At 42.0% G+C, this 19,649-nt stretch overlaps 1 protein-coding gene across 2 annotated transcripts in view; it reads left to right on the top strand.

Moving 5' to 3' along the window:
• The window catches only part of LOC120534454 (gastrula zinc finger protein XlCGF52.1-like), a 47,838-nt gene that overhangs the window by 12,325 nt on the left and 15,864 nt on the right, over window positions 1-19,649 (top strand). For both annotated transcript variants that reach the window (XM_039762039.1, XM_039762038.1), the window contains one exon: window positions 8,235-8,659. In XM_039762039.1, coding sequence (XP_039617973.1) covers window positions 8,272-8,659 — 388 coding nt within the window. In that variant the 5' untranslated portion in view covers window positions 8,235-8,271. The remainder of the gene's footprint in view (window positions 1-8,234; window positions 8,660-19,649) is intronic.

Here is a 19,649-nt window from a genome sequence, read left to right as displayed (position 1 = left end):
GATCACTCCAAAACCTTCATTTTGTTTATTTTAAGCCATTCAGAGGTGAACTGGCTGGTGTGTTTTTGATCATTGTCCTGCTGCAGAACCCAAGTGTACTTCAGCTTGAGCAAACTGATGGCTGGACATCGTCCTACAGGATTTATTGGTAGAGAGCATAATTCATGGTTCCAACAATCACAGCAAGTCGTCCAGGTCTTGAAGCAGCAAAGCAGCCCCAGACCATCACACTACCACCACCTTGTTTGATTATTAGTAAGATTTTTTTTTTTTTCTGAAATGCTGTTACTTTTATGCCAGATGTAATGGGACGTATACCTTCCAAAAAGTTCAACTTTTGTTTCATCCGTCCACAGCATATTTTTCCAAAAGTCTTGGTAGGATCATCAAGATGTTATTTGGCAAAAGTGAGATGAACCTTTATGTTCTTTTTGGTCAGCAGTAGTTTTCGCCTTGGAACTCTGCCATGCAGCCATTTTTGCCAAGTCTCTTTCTTCTGGTTGAGTCATGAACACTCACCTTAACTGAGGCAAGATAGGCCTGCTGTTCTTTAGACATTGTTCTGGGGTCTTTTGTGACCTCTTGGTTTAGTCAATACTGCACTCTTGGGGTAATATTTTTTTTAGGCCAGCAACTGCTGGAAAGGTTCACCACTGTTCCATGTTTTCTCCATTTGTAGATAATGACTCTCACTGTGGTTCGCTGGAGACCCAAAGCTTTAGAAATGGCTTTGTAACCTTTTCTAGAATGATAGATGTCAATTGTTTCTCATCGTTTTCCTGAATTTCTTTAGATCGTGGCATGAAGTCTTCCTTTTTGGGATCTTTTGACCTACTTCACTTTGTCTGACAGGTTCTATTTAAGTGATCTTTTGATTCAACAGGTCTTGAAGTAACCAGACCTGGGTGTGACTAGTGAAATTGAACTTCAAAAAATGTGATTAGCCACAGTTATTTCATGATTTAACAAGGGGGGCAGTTACTTTTTCACATAGGACCATGTAGGTTTGGATACTTTTTTTCATTAATATATAAAATCACTTAAACTGCATTTTCTTTTTACATGGGTTATCTTTGTCTAATATTTAAATTTGTTTGATCTTAAACATTTAAGTGTGACAAACATGCAAAAAAAATAAATAAATCAGGAAGGGGGCAAATACTTTTTCACAGCACTGTATGTCCTGCAAAATTACCAATGCAACATTCAGTCGGCACAGATAAAGCTCAAATACAAATCAAGAATATCTCCACACTGACTAAAGCTAGCTATCTCAACTTGAATACCTTACTAGGGGCCAGAAGTCATTCTGCCCATGAGGTGTCTATGCTGGGGTCCATTTACGTGTTGATCCGTCTTCAGATTATTTCCCCTGAAAGGGTTACACTTCAGAATAACCCAATAAGAGCCAGGAACGGCTACTCCTGTCGGGCTTTCGTAACCCGATGGCTACCTTTTGAAAGGGCTACACATTCTAAAATAAGTCAAGGGCTAATCACTACCCCTGACAGTAATAATACCCTTTGTATTATTAGCTACTAGCTGTCCCCTGTGGCTTCGCACACGTAGAAGTGAAACGGTACAATGAGTAGCACCCTGACCGACTCCCCACTCCTGATGTCACGCATCCAATGCCTGCAGTTTCTGTCTGTGATTAACGCGAATATATCCTTTCTGCAAGCAAACTATGATTCTTAGCGCGATGAGAGAACTCACAAAATTAACCGGAATGTTCAAACAAATTATAGAAAAAAAAAAACCCGATCTAAATCCATGAAGTAGTTCTCTCATTCACTAAGTAAGCGGAGTTAAGGTTATGCCCTGAGGTTGGAGCATGAGTGAGGAGGGTAACCTCCCCACAGCCCACTGCAACTCTCTCAGATTTGCGCACATAAATCGGTACCGCAATCGAACTATGGTACTTCGCACGATAAGAGAGGTCTCAAAATCAACTGGAATGCTCAAGCAAATTATAGATAGATAGATACTCTATTAATCCCAAGGGGAACTTCACATAATCCAGCAGCAGTATACTGATACAAAGAAACAATATTAAAATAGTAATAAAAATGAAAGAAAATAAAAAAAGCAGACAATAACTTAAGGACTTCAAGATCATCTCCTCTGCAGACCTCCTGTAACCGAGATCTCGTCTGTTACGCCAACACCACTTTTATCCCAAGTTCTCACTCCCTCACGCCTATTCTGGGTAATCCTCATGCACTTCTCTGGTCCTCCTTTCTCTCTCATGAACCTCCAGACCTCTTGATGTGTCATCCTGTCATAAACATCACCTTTTCAGACCCGTTAAGTTTAATTAGATAGATAGATAGATAGATAGATACTTTATTAATCCCAAGGGTAAATTCACATAATCCAGCAGCAGTATACTGATACAAAAAAAAAAATATGAAATTAAATAGTAATAAAAATGCATGTAAAAGCAGACAATAACTTTAAATAATGTTAGCATTTACTCCCCCGGATGGAATTGAAGAGTCGCATAGTGTGGGGTAGGAACGATCTCCTCAGTCTGTCACTGAAGCTGCTCCTCTGTCTGGAGATGACACTGTTAAGTGGATGCAGTGGATTCTTCATGATTGACAGGAGTTTGCTTAGTGCCCGTCGCTCTGCCACAGATGTTAAACTGTCCAACTTTACTCCTACAATAGAGCCTGCCTTCTTAACAAGTTTGTCCAGGCGTGAGGCGTCTTTCATCTTTATGCTGCCACCCCAGCACACCACCGCGTAGAAGAGGGCACTCGCCACAACCGTCTGGTAGAACATCTGCAGCATCTTACTATTATTATTATTATTATTATTATTATTATTATTATTATTATCTTATTGCAGATGTTGAAGGATGCCAACCTTCTCAGAATAAAATAAAACTAAATAAAATAGAATAAAACCAATCTAAATCCACTAAGTAGTTCTCTCGTGAAAAGCAGACAGATAGACAGACGTTGGATTTTATATAGATATATAGATGCACAAACCAGTGTGTTTCTTTATGCTGGTCCCAAGCCTGGATAAACTGGCAGGGATATGTCAGGAAGGGCATCCGGTGTAAAAATTTGGCAAATCAAATATGCGGACAACAATACAAATTTCCATACCGGATCAGTCGAGCCCCAGGTTAACAACTGCCACCAGTACTGTTAGTCAACAGGGTGCTGGCAGAAATTGGGCTACTGTTGGCCAAAGGAGAAGAGGGGGGGAGATGTGTCCGGAAGGTAGGAGGAGAGGAGGAAGATAGAGAGTGGAACTGAGGGTAAGAACTTTGAATGTTGGTAGTATGACTGGTAAGGGGAGAGAGTTAGCAGATATGATGGAGAGAAGTAAGGTTGATATATTGTGCGTGCAAGAGACTAAATGGAAGGGGAGTAAGGCCAGGTGGATTGGAGGTAGATTGAAATTGTTCTGTCATGGTGTAGATGGGAGGAGAAATGGAGTAGGAGTTATGCTGAACCGTACTGATTGGCTAGGCAGAGGGACCGAGCTGGGAAAGATGTGCAGCAGTTTAGAGTAATAAAGGCTAAAGATGGAAACGAACTCACAAGCGAGGAGAGTGTGTTGAGCAGATGGAAAGAGTACTTTGAGAGGCTGATGAATGAAGAGACCGAGAGTGAGAAGAGGTTGGATGATGTGGAGATAGTGAATCAGGATGTGCAACGGATTAGCAAGGAGGAAGTAAGGACAGCTATAAAGAGGATGAAGAATGGAAAAGCAGTTAGTCCATAAGACATACCTATGGAAGCATTAGAGGTGTTTAGGAGAGAAGGCAGAGAGAGGAACAGTGTGGCTTTCGTCCTGGTCGCGGAACAGTGGACCAGCTCTTCACCCTTAGCAGAGTCCTGGAGGGTGCATGGGAGTTTGCCCAACCAGTCTACATGTGTTTTGTGGACTTGGAAAAGGCGTTCGACCATGTCCCTCGGGGAATCCTGTGGGGGGTGCTCCGGGAGTATGGGGTACCGGACCCCCTGATAAGAGCTGTTCGGTCTCTGTACAACCGGTGTCAGAGCTTGGTCCGCATTGCCGGCAGTAAGTCGGGCCCGTTTCCAGTGAGAGTTGGACTCCGCCAGGGCTGCCCTTTGTCACCGATTCTGTTCATAACTTTTATGGATAGAATTTCTAGGCGCAGCCAGGGTGTTGAAGGGGTCCGGTTTGGTGGACTCAGGATTGGGTCACTGCTTTTTGCAGATGATGATGTCCTGTTTGCTTCATCAGGCCGTGATCTTCAGCTCTCTCTGGATCGGTTCGCAGCTGAGTGTGAAGCGGCTGGGATGAGAATCGGCACCTCCAAATCCGAGAGCATGGTCCTCAGCCGGAAAAGGGTGGAGTTCCCTCTCAGGGTTGGGGGAGAGATCCTGCACCAAGTGGAGGAGTTCAAGTATCTCGGGGTCTTGTTCACGAGTGAGGGAAGAATGGAGCGCGAGATCGACGGGCGGATCAGTGCGGCATCCGCAGTGATGCGGGCTCTGCATCGGTCTGTCGTGGTGAAAAAGGAGCTAAGCCGTAAGGCAAAGCTCTCAATTTGTCAGTCGATCTACCTTCCTACCCTCACCTATGGTCATGAGCTATGGGTAGTGACCGAAAGAACGAGATCGCGAATACAAGCGGCTGAAATGAGTTTCCTCCGCAGGGTGTCTGGGCTTTCCCTTAAAGATAGAGTGAGAAGCTCAGTCATCCGGGAGGGGCTCAGAGTAGAGCCGCTGTTCCTCCGCATCAAGAGGAGTCAGATGAGGTGGCTCGGGCATCGGATCAGTATGCCTCCTGGATGCCTCCCTGGTGAGGTGTTCCGGGCACGTCCAACCGGGAGGAGGCCCCGGGGAAGACCCAGGACACGCTGGAGGGACTGTCTCCGGCTGGCCTGGGAACGCCTTGGGATTCTCCCGGAAGAGCTGGAAGAAGTGGCCGGGGAGAGGGAAGTCTGGGCTTCTCTGCTTAAGCTGCTGCCCCCGCGACCCGACCTCAGATAAGCGGAAGATGATGGATGGATGGAGGGAGGAGAGAAGGCAGTGGAGTTTTTAACCAGATTGTTTAAAGGAATCTTGGAAAGAGAGAAGATGCCTGAGGAGTGCTGAAGAAGTGTAATGGTGCCGATATTTAAGAATAAGGGGGATGTGCAGGACTGTAGTAACTACAGGGGGATAAAATTGATGAGCCACAGCATGAAGTTATGGGAAAGAGTAGTGGAAGCTAGGGTAAGAAGTGAGGTGATGATTAGTGAGCAGCAGTGTGGATTCATGCCAAGAAAGAGCACCACAGATGCAATGTTTGCTCTGAAGATGTTGATGGAGAAGTTTAGAGAAGGCCAGAAGGAGTTGCATTGCGTCTTTGTGGACCTGGAGAAAGCATATGACAGGGTGCCTCGAGAGGAGTTGTGGTATTGCATGAGGAAGTCAGGAGCGACAGAGAAGTACGTAAGAGTTGTACAGGATATGTACGAGGGAAGTGTGACAGTGGTGAGGTCTGCGGTAGGGTAGGAGTGACAGATGCATTGAAGGTGGAGGTAGGATTACATCAGGGATCGGCTCTGAGCCCTTTCTTATTTGCAATGGTGATGGAGAGGTTGACAGACGAGATTAGACAGGAGTCCCCGTGGACTATGATGTTTGCTGATGACATTGTGATCTGTAGAGCTAGTAGGGAGCAGGTTGAGGAGACCCTGGAGAGGTGGAGATATGCTCTAGAGCACATGTGTCGAACTCCAGGCCTGGACGGCTGCAGTGGTTGCAGGGTTTCATTCTTGCCATCTTCATTAGTGACCAGTCTCTGCTGCTAATTAACTTCTTTTGCTTTTAGTTTTAATTATCTTGACTCAGGCCCCTTAGTTGTTTGTTTTTTTAATCAGCAGCCAAACAATAATGAGACATAAAACGAGCTGCCACATGGCCAGCTCAACTGTGCCCATCACACAATATCTGAAAATAAAGAAAAGTGAAGGTCTCGGTAAGGTTGATCTCACAGGTCATCAAAACATTTTGACAAACAGAAAATCAAAAGTTTTGGAAATGTCTGCTGTGGCAGAATGAGAGCAGCGACAGACCACAAAGTTACATAACGGGCTAAATTAATTAACAGCAAGAATCAGCTTCTCATTAATAGATTGGTTGGAGTGAAATTGGTTTGAGTTTGAAATCCCAGTTTAGCTGCTCATCTGTTGGCTCATTTCACATCTCATTTCTGTTTGGCTGCCATTTCATGAAGAAACAAATCAATTCAGAGGGCTAAATCCATAAAAACAGGGCTATTAAAATGAAGGGAAAGGGAGTTAATTAGCAGTGAAACTGGTCAATGATTAGAAAAAGGATCAGAATGAAAACCTGCAGCCACTGCGGCCCTCCAGGCCTGGAGTTTGACACCCCAGCTGTAGAGAGGAGAGGAATGAAGGTCAGTAGGAACAAGACAGAATACATGTGTGTGAATGAGAGGGAGGTCAGTGGAATGGTGAGGATGCAATGAGTAGAGCTGGCAAAAGTGGATGAGTTTAAATACTTGGGATGAACAGTACAGCGTAATGGGGATTGTGGAAGAGAAGTGAAAAAGAGAGTGCAGGCAGGGTGGAATGGGTGCAGAAGAGTGTCAGGAGTGATTTGTGACTGGCGGAGACAGAGCTGGAGGTAGCAAAGTTAAAGATGCTAAGATATGCATTGGGTGTGACGAGGATGGACAGGATTAGAAATTAGTACATTAGAGGGTCGGCTCAAGTTGTACGGTTGGTAGACAAAGTCAGTGAGGTGAGATTGCGTTGGTTTGGACATGTGCAGAGGAGAGATGCTGGGTATATTGGGAGAAGGATGGTAAGGATAGAGCTGCCAGGGAAGAGGAAGGCCTAAGAGAAGGTTTATGGATGTGGTGAGAGAGGACATGCAGGTGATGGGTGTAACAGAACAAGATGCAGGGGACATAGAGATGGAAGAAGATGATCCGCTGTGGGCAACCCCTAACGGGAGCAGCCGAAAGCAGAAGATTGACAATAAAAACAGCAAGCCTGCAAAGTCAGTCATGTTAAAATTCAAACACATACTGGAATGGCAATTGAGTGGAAGAAGGTCCTCGTACAATGAGGGCTACTGAGTGATCGTGTGACCTAAAAGAGTGACATGAAAGTGCAATAACCCATTGGCACTTACAGTAGCATTGGCAAGCGCTGCAGGGACTCAAGAAGGAGAAGAATATCCGTAAAAAGGGCAACCTTAGCAAAGCAATACTCAGACTATTTTGATAATTATGTTTATTTGAAAGAGAAACCAGGTGTAAATGTATAGATAGAAAAATGTACAACCTATCCAATTCAGATCAGGGTAACACCGCGAGCTTCATTTCAGGTGGCTATGGCTTTGGTTTTCACAGTCTTTGGTTTCTTAAACCAGGCATGACGCTTGGGAACGAAGAGGCAGTCTGTCGCTTGCAAAGTCCGATTGAGTTGTCTTCTCTTTGGCAGTTTCTTCTGTCTCTCCTCCTAATCTTGGCAGTTATGATGTCTCTCTGGCATTGCCTTTTAAAGCCTTTCAGTTTATAGGGTCTTACTGACTGCTCGTTTTCAAAATTAAACCCTGCCTTATGTAACATATTCCATCAGTTGAAGTTTGGCATAACATATTCTTACAAGCATACACACACTGGTCACTTTATCTGTGCTTAAATATATACATTCCAATTAAACAATGACACTCTTTAAAAATGTATACTATTTTTCACAGAATTCCTATCTGTCTATTTTGCATACATCCCTGAATTGTATCCACTTCCAAAAGTTGACAGTCTTGGGGAACTCCCTCATCAATATTAATGATTTGATGAGGTTATTTGTACCTGCCTGCCCTTTCAGTTACAGAACATTTCCCACATGAGATCTGAGCCTACAAGTTAGGAGTCAGTAAAATAAATATAGACCGAATATAAACACAGACCGAATTAAAACATACAAATTAAGTGTTACGAGTCGTATTTGCTCAATATTTCAACAGCATTACAGTCTCCTTCACCCAGGCATTGAATACTGCTGGCTCACAGCTGTGGGAGATGGTCATCTTCTTCCAGAGTGTTGGACCTTCACTCCACACTTTCCAAGTTTGTTTTACACCTGATAATGTGACATCAAGAGTAATGTGTTACTGTCTTCTTGACATAAACCTTCAATGAGAGAGTGTTGTAAGATGACGTTCAAGTGCCTTTAGATTGGAATGATGAAGTTTTGATGGAATTAAATCCTGCTCTTTCCACAGAGAGAAACATAAAGCTTCCATTTACTGTAACGTCTGGATGGATGTGATAACGGAGATGTGTGAAGCTGACATAAATATCATGGAGAGATGGACTGCAAGTGTCAAGAAGGAGGACTATGAATGGGAGTTTGACAACCTTAAACAGGACAGCCTGAGCATTAAGAATGAGGAGTGTGAACTGGGATCAGTAGACGTTAAAGCAGAGGCTGAAGAGAACTCTGTCAACATTGAGGCACACACAAATAAAAGTGTGGAGAGTGTCAAGGAAGGCTACCTTCATTATGGATGTCAAGATGGAGCAATGACTGGGTTAGTCTCTTCTGAAAGCAGACCATGCTCATCTGGCAATGTAATGTCTGAATCATTACATTCATCTGTTACAACTCAGAAAGACGAGCCACCACCTACAAAGCAGTCTGATAAAGGTACGTAGAAAATAAGAGTATGTGTAAGTTTTAGGGCTGAGGGTATGAACCTGAATGAGATATTTCTGCTTTTTATTCATAGCATAGAAATGTAGTGAAGTTGTAGCGTTGTGCAAATAGGCTATGCAAAACTGCAGCTGCAAGAAGAATTTTTCCCCCCTTTTGAATTCCGTGGATTTTTGCATTGATTCAAAATTTACAGTCCAGTTATTTGTGTCTTAATCAGTCTTAAGTTAACTGTGTTTGTCTGTTATTGTGGCATAGCTGAAGATCACATCAGATCAGACCAGACTGTCTACAATAGAACTCCAGGGGATTCCAAAGGGTACACACACATTTTATTTTCAATTGAGCTAGATTAAACAGGAAATTATAAATACCCCCATTTTCTTCTTTTTTCTTACCACTTCTATGTGAGATTGTTGTATTTTATTTTGCCCCCCTCCCTAGTCAGACCCTTTTCCTTCTCATCTTCTTTAACTTTACTCATCCACCTCAGGTTTTGGCCTCCCTAACTTTCTCTTCCCCCGGACTTTCCATTCCCAACACTCCTTTGCCCACATATTCATTGTCTCTCTTTATCACATGCCCATACCACTTCAGCCTTCTTCCCTCTTCTCTTACATGTCTCTCCCACTTTTGTTGTACCTCTGATTGTCTCATTTTTTTATTCTGTCCTCTTTTTGTAACTCCACACATCAGTCTCAACATTTTCACTTCTGCCGCGTCCAGCTTCCTTTACTGTCCATTTCTCAGCTCTGACTTACCACTCTCTTACTTTTTAAAATTTCCTTGATCACACAATATCCCTGACACCTTCTTCCAGTTGTTTCATCCACACTGAACTCTACAGATTCTGTGCATCTCATTCTCTTCTTGGGCTACCACTGATCCTCAATATTTACATGGACCCACTCTTTTCAATGGCTCTCCCTTCAGGCTAACTTCTGAATCCTGATCATCATTAAACCTCAGATTTTCTGTCTTCTTCCTATTTATCTTCAATCCTCTGTCTTCCAAAGCCCTTCTTCATCCTTCCAGCTTCCTCTTTTCTGGTGCTACACAACACAATGTCATCAGCACAAAGCATACACCATGGGATTGATCTTTTACCCCAGGATTCGACACATCCATAACCAGATCAAAGATTTAAGGACTTCAAGATCATCTCCTCTGCAGACCTCCTGTAACCGAGATCTCGTCTGTTACGCCAACACCACTTTTATCCCAAGTTCTCACTCCCTCACGCCTATTCTGGGTAATCCTCATGCACTTCTCTGGTCCTCCTTTCTCTCTCATGAACCTCCAGACCTCTTGATGTGTCATCCTGTCATAAACATCACCTTTTCAGACCCGTTAAGTTTAATTAGATAGATAGATAGATACTTTATTAATCCCAAGGGTAAATTCACATAATCCAGCAGCAGTATACTGATACAAAAAAATATGAAATTAAATAGTAATAAAAATGCATGTAAAAGCAGACAATAACTTTGTATAATGTTAGCATTTACTCCCCCGGGTGGAGTTGAAGAGTCGCATAGTGTGGGGAGGAACGATCTCCTCAGTCTGTCAGTCAGGACAGTGACAGTCTGTCACTGAAGCTACTCCTCTGTCTGGAGATGATCCTGTTCAGTGGATGCAGTGGATTCTTCATGATTGACAGGAGTTTGCTTAATGCCCGTCGCTCTGCTACAGATGTTAAACTGTCCAACTTTACTCCTACAATAGAGCCTGCCTTCTTAACAAGTTTGTCCAGGCGTGAGGCGTCTTTCATCTTTACGCTGCCTCCCCAGCACACCACCGCGTAGAAGAGGGCACTCGCCACAACCATCTGGTTGAACATCTGCACCATCTTACTGCAGATGTTGAAGGATGCCAACCTTCTCAGAAAGTATAGTCAGCTCTGACCTTTCTTAAATAGAGTATCAGTATTGGCAGTCCAGTCCAATTTGTCATCCAGCTGCACTCCCAGATATTTATAGGTCTGCACCCTCTGCACACAGTCACCTCTGATTGATCTATTTGATTGTCCATGTCCAATAAATGTGCATTTTTAGCTCCAGTTTAATCTGCTCAATTGTTAATGTATATAAGCTAATATGCTACATTTCATTTTAAATGATTTTTTTTTCTCCTAAATTTATTTGTACGTGAAAAGAATGAGATGAATTGGTTATTTAAACTGCAGTTTTATAGGAGTATTGCAGCCTTTGTGACAATAGAATAATTAAAAATCTAATCTAAGGAGTAAATGCCATGATGTGAGCCTACAGAACTTTTTACTGTTTGTGTAGCCCTGTCGGATATCCAAGTAAGTAAATAAATATTTTCTGGCAGGACATCTTTGATGCGGTCATTATTCATAAACCATGAGATCAATAATATCAAATACCTTTGTCATATAAGCTGGGAAGTACTGAATGGCAGAAGAATAAACCAGAGTATCATATTAAATTCAATACTAAAAGAAGTACCTGAACAAATCACATAATTTGCGATATAACACAAACATTATCCTGAGCATCTGGACACAGAGAGGTAAACTGAAAGAAAGGGCAGAATGTTCGGTTCCGTTAAAAGCCTTCTTGAACAGACGAGTTTTAAGTTGTTTTTTCAAAGAATGAATGGAGTCAGCTGATCTCATTAATTTCGGGAGGTCACTCCAAGGTCTGGGCGCTGCACAGCTGAAGGCCCTGCTGTCACCCATAGTGTGGGGCACACCAAGATGGCCAGAATCTTAGTTGGAAAACAGGAGCAGAGAGACGGAGAAGGTCACTGATGTAGTCTGGTGTAGGTTATTAATAGAATTTTATATTTAACTAGCCATGTTCGCCCAACTACGTTGTGCGTGTTAAAGTTGTCTGTGAAGGGCTCCCTGTTTAAACGCGGCTGCCAGTCGTGAACTGGGCCCTTCGTCGCACAGCATTATGATTTTTTATAAGAGAAACAAAATTACAAAAGAAAACCCTTGGATATTGATTCGACAGGAACGGCGTACTCGGAATCACTGTCCGAATCGTAATTATGTGGTGGTGTAGGAGCATTTCTGCTTCTGTCCGTTCACGGTCCATCTCGTTTTCACGACGCTATCGTTTCCTCTCACGATCTCTTCTCAACCTTTCTCCAATCTCGCAGGTTGCTTTGTGGCAATCCGAAGAGTAAGGCAATATACACGGAGCAATGGTTATAAAAGGGGGACACATAGGTATCCAGGCTCTTTAAAGCATAAATAGGGATCACTTTACTGACATGTGAGCAAGCCATGGTACAACTGTGAGACGCGCAGCACTCGCCGGCTACAAGGTAACAATAATAATTTCCGGAACGTGCTGTTACGTTGTCATTCATTTTACCCACTGTCTTTCTTTCATGCATATGTTACGTAGGCACGTACCTTTTATCTTCGGCAATCTCATTCTCTAACCAGGCCTCAGGAGCTAACCAGCGTAACACTGTTCACCATCCCTTTCGTTATTCTGGCACATTGTTGACATCCAAGAGTAACAACAACGTACTAAACTGGGAGGTGGTCTACGCATGTGTGGAATTCACGGACAAACAAAGATCAAGATCTAAATGAAGATCTCTTTAGTTAATTTAAAGCACAACAATTTGTTTAGTTTGAATGTCTGTGTTTTGAGGTGTGACTGGCGTACTACAGTCTTCAGTAGTATAAGCCTGGAGGAGATTCTTAATGCAATGCCTGTTTTAGCTGTCTCTACTGCCATCTAGTGCTTCTTCTAATTCATTCACGGACAAACAAAGATCAAGATCCAAATGAAGATTATATATAGAGATCCTGTAAGACACAGGGAGCCAGTGGAGGTGAAGCAGGATGGGTGTGATGTGCTCACTGTTGCTGGTCCGTGTAAGGACTCTTACCGAGTTTTAAATCAACTGGAGCTGTGATAGAAGATTAGAAGCAGCATGTGCCTATAGGGAGTTACAACAATCATGGGATGTGATAAAAGCAGGGACAAGTTTCTCAGCATTCAAAAAAGAGAGAAATGAGCAAACGCAGAATATGTTATGGAGGTGAAAGTGGACGGAATAAGAGAGGGAGGAATCATAATTGACACCAAGATTCCTGGCATTTGAAGAAGGTCTGATGAGATCACCGTCAGGACTGACAGAGATGGAGCTCATTTTCTTAAGTTGGGTTTTAGTGCCACTTTGCAGGAGTTTTGTTGCAGTTTAATTTTAGAGTTCTGCTCCATTCAGGTTTTAATTTCATTGAGGCAAGTTGTGAGCCTAGACAGCCCTGATGAACTTTCACTTTTAACACTGAAACAGAGTTGCATATCCTCTGCATCAAAATGATAACCCAGTCCAAAGCTATGAATGATATGGCTAAGGTAAAGTATATAGAGAAAGAAGAACAGAGGGCTGAGGACAGAACCCTGAGGGATCCCTTATGTGACTGGGGCTGAGCTGGATCTTCTGTTACAAAGACTAACAAACTCTTGCCTGCCAGTCAGATAGGACTTAAAGCACTGGAGGGAAGTGCCAGTAACACCCAGCATGTTCTCCATTCTGGACAGTAGAATGTCATGTCTGACCCGAGTGTCAAATGCTGCACTGAGGTCTAACAGAATTAATATGCCTGGTTCTGACTCTGCTGCCATAAGTAAATCATTAGATAACCGAAGCACAGCTATGCTGTGGCCTAAAACCAGACTGAAAGGATTCCACGAAGTGGTGGCTCAGGTTAAGGATCTGTGCTGGTACCCCGAAGGTTGCCAGTTCGAATCCCCGCCACTGTCAAAAGAGATGCTACTCTGCTGGGCCCTTGAGCAAGGCCCTTAACCTTCAATTGCTCCAGGGGCCCTGTACAATGGCTGACCCTGCGCTCTGACCCCAAGGGGTATGCGAAAACTGACTAATTTCCTTTGGGATTAATAAAGTATAATAAAAAAATATATCTATATTTGGAGTTAAGTAATTGGTGATTTGTGAGGCTACTACAGTACATGCACAAGAACATTTGACAGAAAAGGTAAGTGAGAAACAGGCTGAAAACGGTTAAGACTGTCAGCATCAAGACCAGACTTTTTTCACATTGGGGTCACAGAAGTGATTTTAAAAGAGGATGGCATAAAGCCGGTGTCAAGGGATGTATTTATTATTGGCATAACATTTGGGGTTATAGCATGAAGGTAGGATTTAAGTGTTTTTGGGGATGGGGTCCATCCAGTACACAGGTAGTGGGCCTCATCTTACAAAGCAGGTCGTTAACAAATGAAGATGTGACTGGTGAAAATTTAGAAAAGAAGCTGAATGGAGTAGGAAGACAGGGAAAAATATGAATGATTTATGTTAGTTGGATTATTTAGATCTTTAATTTTATTGAGGACAAAATTTGAATTTTTCACAGACTTCAATATAGGAGGTAATTGGGCCAAATGCAGGCTGAAGTAGTTTATTAACGATGGAGAACAAAACCCTTGAGTTATCATGGCCACTTTCTATTATTCTGCCAAATGTGTGTTTGTGGCTGCAGTTAGTGCTTCTCTGTAAGCCCTTTGATGGTCAGAGTAAGCCTGGATGTGCACGGTGAGGCCAGACTTAAAGTGACATTCTGTCAAGGCCTCAACCAGCTGCTTTCATCTATACTAATAAAAGGCAAAGCCCTCACTCACTCACTCACTCACTGACTCATCACTAATTCTCCAACTTCCGTGTAGGTAGAAGGCTGAAATTTGGCAGGCTCATTCCTTACAGCTTACTTACAAAAGTTGGGCAGGTTTCATTTCGAAATTCTACGCCTAATGGTCATAACTGGAAGGTATTTTTCTCCATTAACTGTAATGGAGTTGAGCTGGAAGGGCGGAGTTTCGTGTGACATCATCACGCCTCCCACGTAATCACGTGAACTGATTGTCAACGCAGTGCGTAGAAAACCAGGAAGACCTGCAAAAAGCGTTTAAGAAAACATGCATTATATAATTGAGAGGCAGCGAAAAACAATAAGAAGCGAGCGAGTGACATATACTACCATATTCATGAGTGTTGCTGCCTCGGAAAGAAAACAAGGTGTAAACCTAAACTTTAAACTAAGTTCATAGACAGGCTACGCTGGCGTTTCACATGCCCACAGGTAATGCGGGATACAAGTTTAATGAGAGGACGCAGGATATAAACGAGAGTTTTGATCGCTTTGTAACTAAGTTAAAATTGTAGGTGAAGGGGTGTGCTTATGCAAATTCCGAGAGACTGTGTTTGTGGGGATTGACAGTTAAGGCGGGTGGGGAGTCACGTCATCATCTCCCTCCCATTCATCTAATTTGGTCTGAGCTGAGCTCGGCTAACGCCTCTTCGAAGCAACTTGTCAGACTGCCACCAAATACTCACAGAAAAATCCACAAGTTAATACACACGCTGTCTCTAGAGTTTCTCCACACTGAATCCTCCAGGCACTACTTACAAAAGGTCACATTGACAATCGTGTTACGTTATTTTTAAAATCTTTCCTTTTCTTAGCACAAGCACAGCTGAGAAGCTTCGATGCATGTGCTCCATAACGCGTTAAAAAATAATGCATTTAATCACACTTTGCATTACAAGCAAAGGGAGCTTTTGTCAATGCATGATTTCCTGGTACACGATTACATTGATCAGCGCATCCCGATTCATTTTACCCTCGCACCACCTTAGTTTGAGAAGAAGTCTGAAAAATATGAGGTTAACACAGAAAAACAGATCACCAATTCAAGCTTTATGAATAATCGATTCGCCATCAATAATTGTTTTGGTAAAGCCATCCTCCTTCCATTTTATAATTTTTCCGCCAATAGCCATGATTAAATGAGCGGTAAATAAAGTAAGAGCAAAGCGAGGGTGACTTATTTAGGCAGGCATATATATGACAGCAACACTCATGACAATGTCAATCATGTTACGTTATTATTAAAATGTTTCCTTTTCTTTTCATTACTTCTTTAACACACTACTTCTCCGCTGAGACGCGGGATTTTGCTATATATATAATATATGAATGACCTCCAAAGAGCGCTGAGACTTTTGATATCATGAACGTGTCTGCAAAACTGGGTCTCCTGCCCAGCAAAAGTCGAGCAGCCAGCGCGTGCATAGCTGTGCCGGCCTTTGAGATGCTGACTGCGCTTCTGCCTTAAGTCAAAGTGAGCACTTTTAATTTTTTTCATCCTCCCCCTGCGCTATAGCCCAGACAAGTGCAAACACGGGACCCCTTTTCTACACCACGGCAAAATAATATTAAGGCGATTCACACTTTCTTTGCACGATACGATTATGAGGTCCTCAGCTCGGATTATGAAACACGCACACAGTGGAGGACTGACAGTGCCATCACAGCCGATTAATGGCGGGGCGTCTCACCAGTCTACACAAGGCGATCATAACGTCAGCGAACACATCTCTCTATACTATATAAAAGAAAAAGGCAACTTTCCTTTCTTTACACCTTTTTCCTTTTATCCCAAACCAAAGCCTTTCTCTCTTAACACTGCAGAGGACACAAAACTAATTTTCTTTAAATGCCGGTAAGGCACATTACCAGAGGCACAAATTTGAACGTTCACATAGAAAATGTAATTTCTATACCACAGCCGTCGTGTAGCGCCTTTCAAAAGGGATCTACTACCAAGAGATGATCCATATACATTTTAGCTGCTGTTAGTTACTTACCTGTTGTGTTACACAGTCTTTAAAATGTAGTTTACCTGAAACCACTCCAGTAGTGCTCAATGTACCTGTACTTCTTAAAACGTTAATGTTTTACTGTTTAATAACTTATAGACTATATTTTATTATTTTTCCCTTGCACTCAGTGACCAAAGCTATACACACACATATAGACACATACAAACATACACACAAGTATATGTATGTGTATATATATATGTATGTGTGTATATACATACACACACACACATACATACATACATACATACATACATACATACATACATACATACATACACACATATATATAATGCCAAGCATATATATATATATATATATATATCTCGATATGAAAACAACATATATATAGATAGATAGATAGATATATCTATAGATAGATATGAGAACAACACTCATATCAATGACAAAACAATTACATTAACAATCAAGTTACGTTGTTTTTCAAATTTTTCCTTTTCTTTTTCGTACCTTCTTTAACACACTACTTCTCCGCTGCGAAGCGCGGGTATTCTGCTAGTACACTATAATTCTGAGGTGTGCCGTGGAGCTGAATACTTAAAGGAAACCTCCTTATATTTTAAAGGAGCTCTTTTATCTAGTGCTGAATGAAAGGCCTGTGTTATAGTAATCAACAAGACTATCTAGTGCAGATGGAATAGGGGGCCGACAGAAAAAGATCAGCAATGGAACTAGCGAGAACAGAGGGACAGTTATTTGTAAGGCTTCTGAAAGACTTTTTGTGTTTACAGGTAGGAGGAGGGAGAGGTGATGAGACAGTGAAAAGTACTGCTGTATGATCAGAGAGTCTCAAATCTGTGCCATAAGTGTTACCGACTGATAAGCCCGATGTGCAGATCAGGACCAGAGTGAGTAGGAAAATCAAGATGCTGCACCAACTGAAAACCGTGCAGTAAAGATAGGAATTCATTTCTCAGTTTACATGCAAGAGTGTCAATATGGATGTTGAAATCTCCATTAAGTTCTCTGGGAGAAATGGATACAAAGATCAGTCAGGTCGGATAAAAAAAGACCAATTATATTTTGTGGGATGATGGTCAACAATAAGTAAGGCAGGACCCTATTTTATTATTAGTTGAAGAGCCAGACACATCTATCAAAAATCAAAATCTTTATTGTCATTGTAGCAAGTTTTTAGGTGCAATTTTCCAGTGCAGAAAAAATAAAAACAAAACCCAAAACACAATTGCTCAAGTTACAACTAAAATAAGGGAATAAAATAAGTATCCAAAATTGTCCATAACAGTAGAACAATGATTTCCACTCATACATACATTATATTGCACTTGTCCCTTATCTAATGTTAACTTAGAATGAAGGTGCACTCGGTCAGATTGACCACTTAGCAGCATTCAGCATGGTGATGGCTGAAGGATAGAAACTGTTTCTCAGTCTATTTGTCTTAGTCTTTATGGATTTGAAACGCTGTTCAAACAATGCATGTCCTGGGTGTGATGTGTCCTGAAGAATTTTCTTGACGTTCCAGAGACAACAGGAACTATGTAGTTCTTCTAGTGAGGGGAGAGGACAACCGACTATCTGCTGGGGGACCTTAATGACCCTGTGGAGCTCTTTCTTCTGTGCTACGGTACAGCTGGAGAACCACACACAGAGACAGTAGACCAGGATGCTCGCTACTGTGCAGCGGTAAGAGGACACCAGCAGTTTCTCAGGGATGTTGTTCTTTCTGTGCACCCTCAGGAAGTAGAGTCTCTTTTGGGCCTTCTTCACTACCTCAGCAGTGTCTGTTCTCCCAGGCCAAGTCTTCCCTAATTGTGACTCCCAAGAAGCGCAAGTCTAAGACCCTCTCCACACAGTGGCTAGATGTTGTCTGCCTTCTTCCTGAAGTCCATGATGAGCTCCTTGGTCTTGGCTGTATTTAGGAGCAAGTTGTTATTCCTACACCACGTTGCCAGCCGCTCCACTTTATCCCTGTAGGCAGACTCACTATTACCCTCAGGGGATGAGCCCTACTACCGTGGTACCATCAGCGAACTTAACACATGAAAGACTATATAAGTAAAAACTTGGGGTATCTGCTCAAATATCACCATTCTAATATCGGTGTTTTGTCTTGTCATGTAATGTAATGTCCCACGGTGACCCTGTTTTTCCCCTTTTTTCCCCTGTAGAATTAACCAAAATACCTGAAATTCCACACTTACCACTCTGTGATCCAGATGTACTACTTTAGATCAGCACTTCCACCCTCATCCTTTTTTATCTATACCTTTAGGCTATGTGTGTATTGTTTTATCTTGGTAGAATAATATATATATATTGCTCTACTTTCCCCTATTGTATTATTAATATGTAGCCTTAGAATGCCTAATCTCACAGACTTACCACTGTTTATAAGGTAGTATTGTATATAACTTATCCCCACCTTCCCTTCTATATCCACAACCTTAGGCAATTAGATGTAGTAAAAAGACAAGCAGGAGTTAAATTACACATAAAATAATGTATTACTGATAATATTCATAAATAATAAGAAAATGCAAAGTACATTTGAATATTGGCAACCATACAACCTGATGAAATGGTGATGTGTAATTCAAGTGGCACACAGACTTGTAGTTACTTAAAATGTCTCTAGTTAAGGCATCGTTGGTGCTCAGCTTTCAGCCACATGTCTGTTCAATATGGCTGCTGAGCTGTGCTCTTCATTCTGTTGTCTTCATCATCACAGGTTAGCAAGAGAGATGCTTCTTCATCATATGTTGGTTAGAGAGAGAGAATGTGGTTGAGCAAGTACATTTATAGATGTTCTCTCCAATTCCTAGAACCAATAGGACATCATGGTACTTAAAGGCCTCTGAGACCAGCCAATTCCAAACAGCCATATCTCAGACCAATGAGAGAAATAGTACATTTTAACACCTCAACCCAAAACGCCCCCCCACCACCCCAAGACCATATATTAAGCTAACCTGGCTTTGTATGGGGAATGAGACAAAGACTTTAGCAGAGAAATACTCATCAAACTGGTTTAAGACACATCCCCCCAATCCTGTCATAAAATTACACAGACAGTCGTAAAAGGGGGGGGTAACACGAATACCTCTCACCACTTGGTTTGCCTAAATTATAAATAAAGACATACAAAACATTTATCAAGTTATATGCAAAATCCCACATCACAACAGTGTGTATATATTGAATGTATAGCAAATATAATTTGGCTTTCTAAACTAACAACATACAACCTAATTGTACTAGAAGTGTAAATTCATTGAATTTCATTCAATTCTTCCTGCTCAGCTCCTCATCTGCACAAGCCCAG

The sequence above is a fragment of the Polypterus senegalus genome, chromosome 8 (genome assembly GCF_016835505.1).
Source record: "Polypterus senegalus isolate Bchr_013 chromosome 8, ASM1683550v1, whole genome shotgun sequence".
Taxonomy (NCBI): domain Eukaryota; kingdom Metazoa; phylum Chordata; class Cladistia; order Polypteriformes; family Polypteridae; genus Polypterus; species Polypterus senegalus.
The sequence above is the reverse complement of the archived record's forward strand: the minus strand, read 5'-3'. Positions and strand labels throughout refer to the sequence as shown.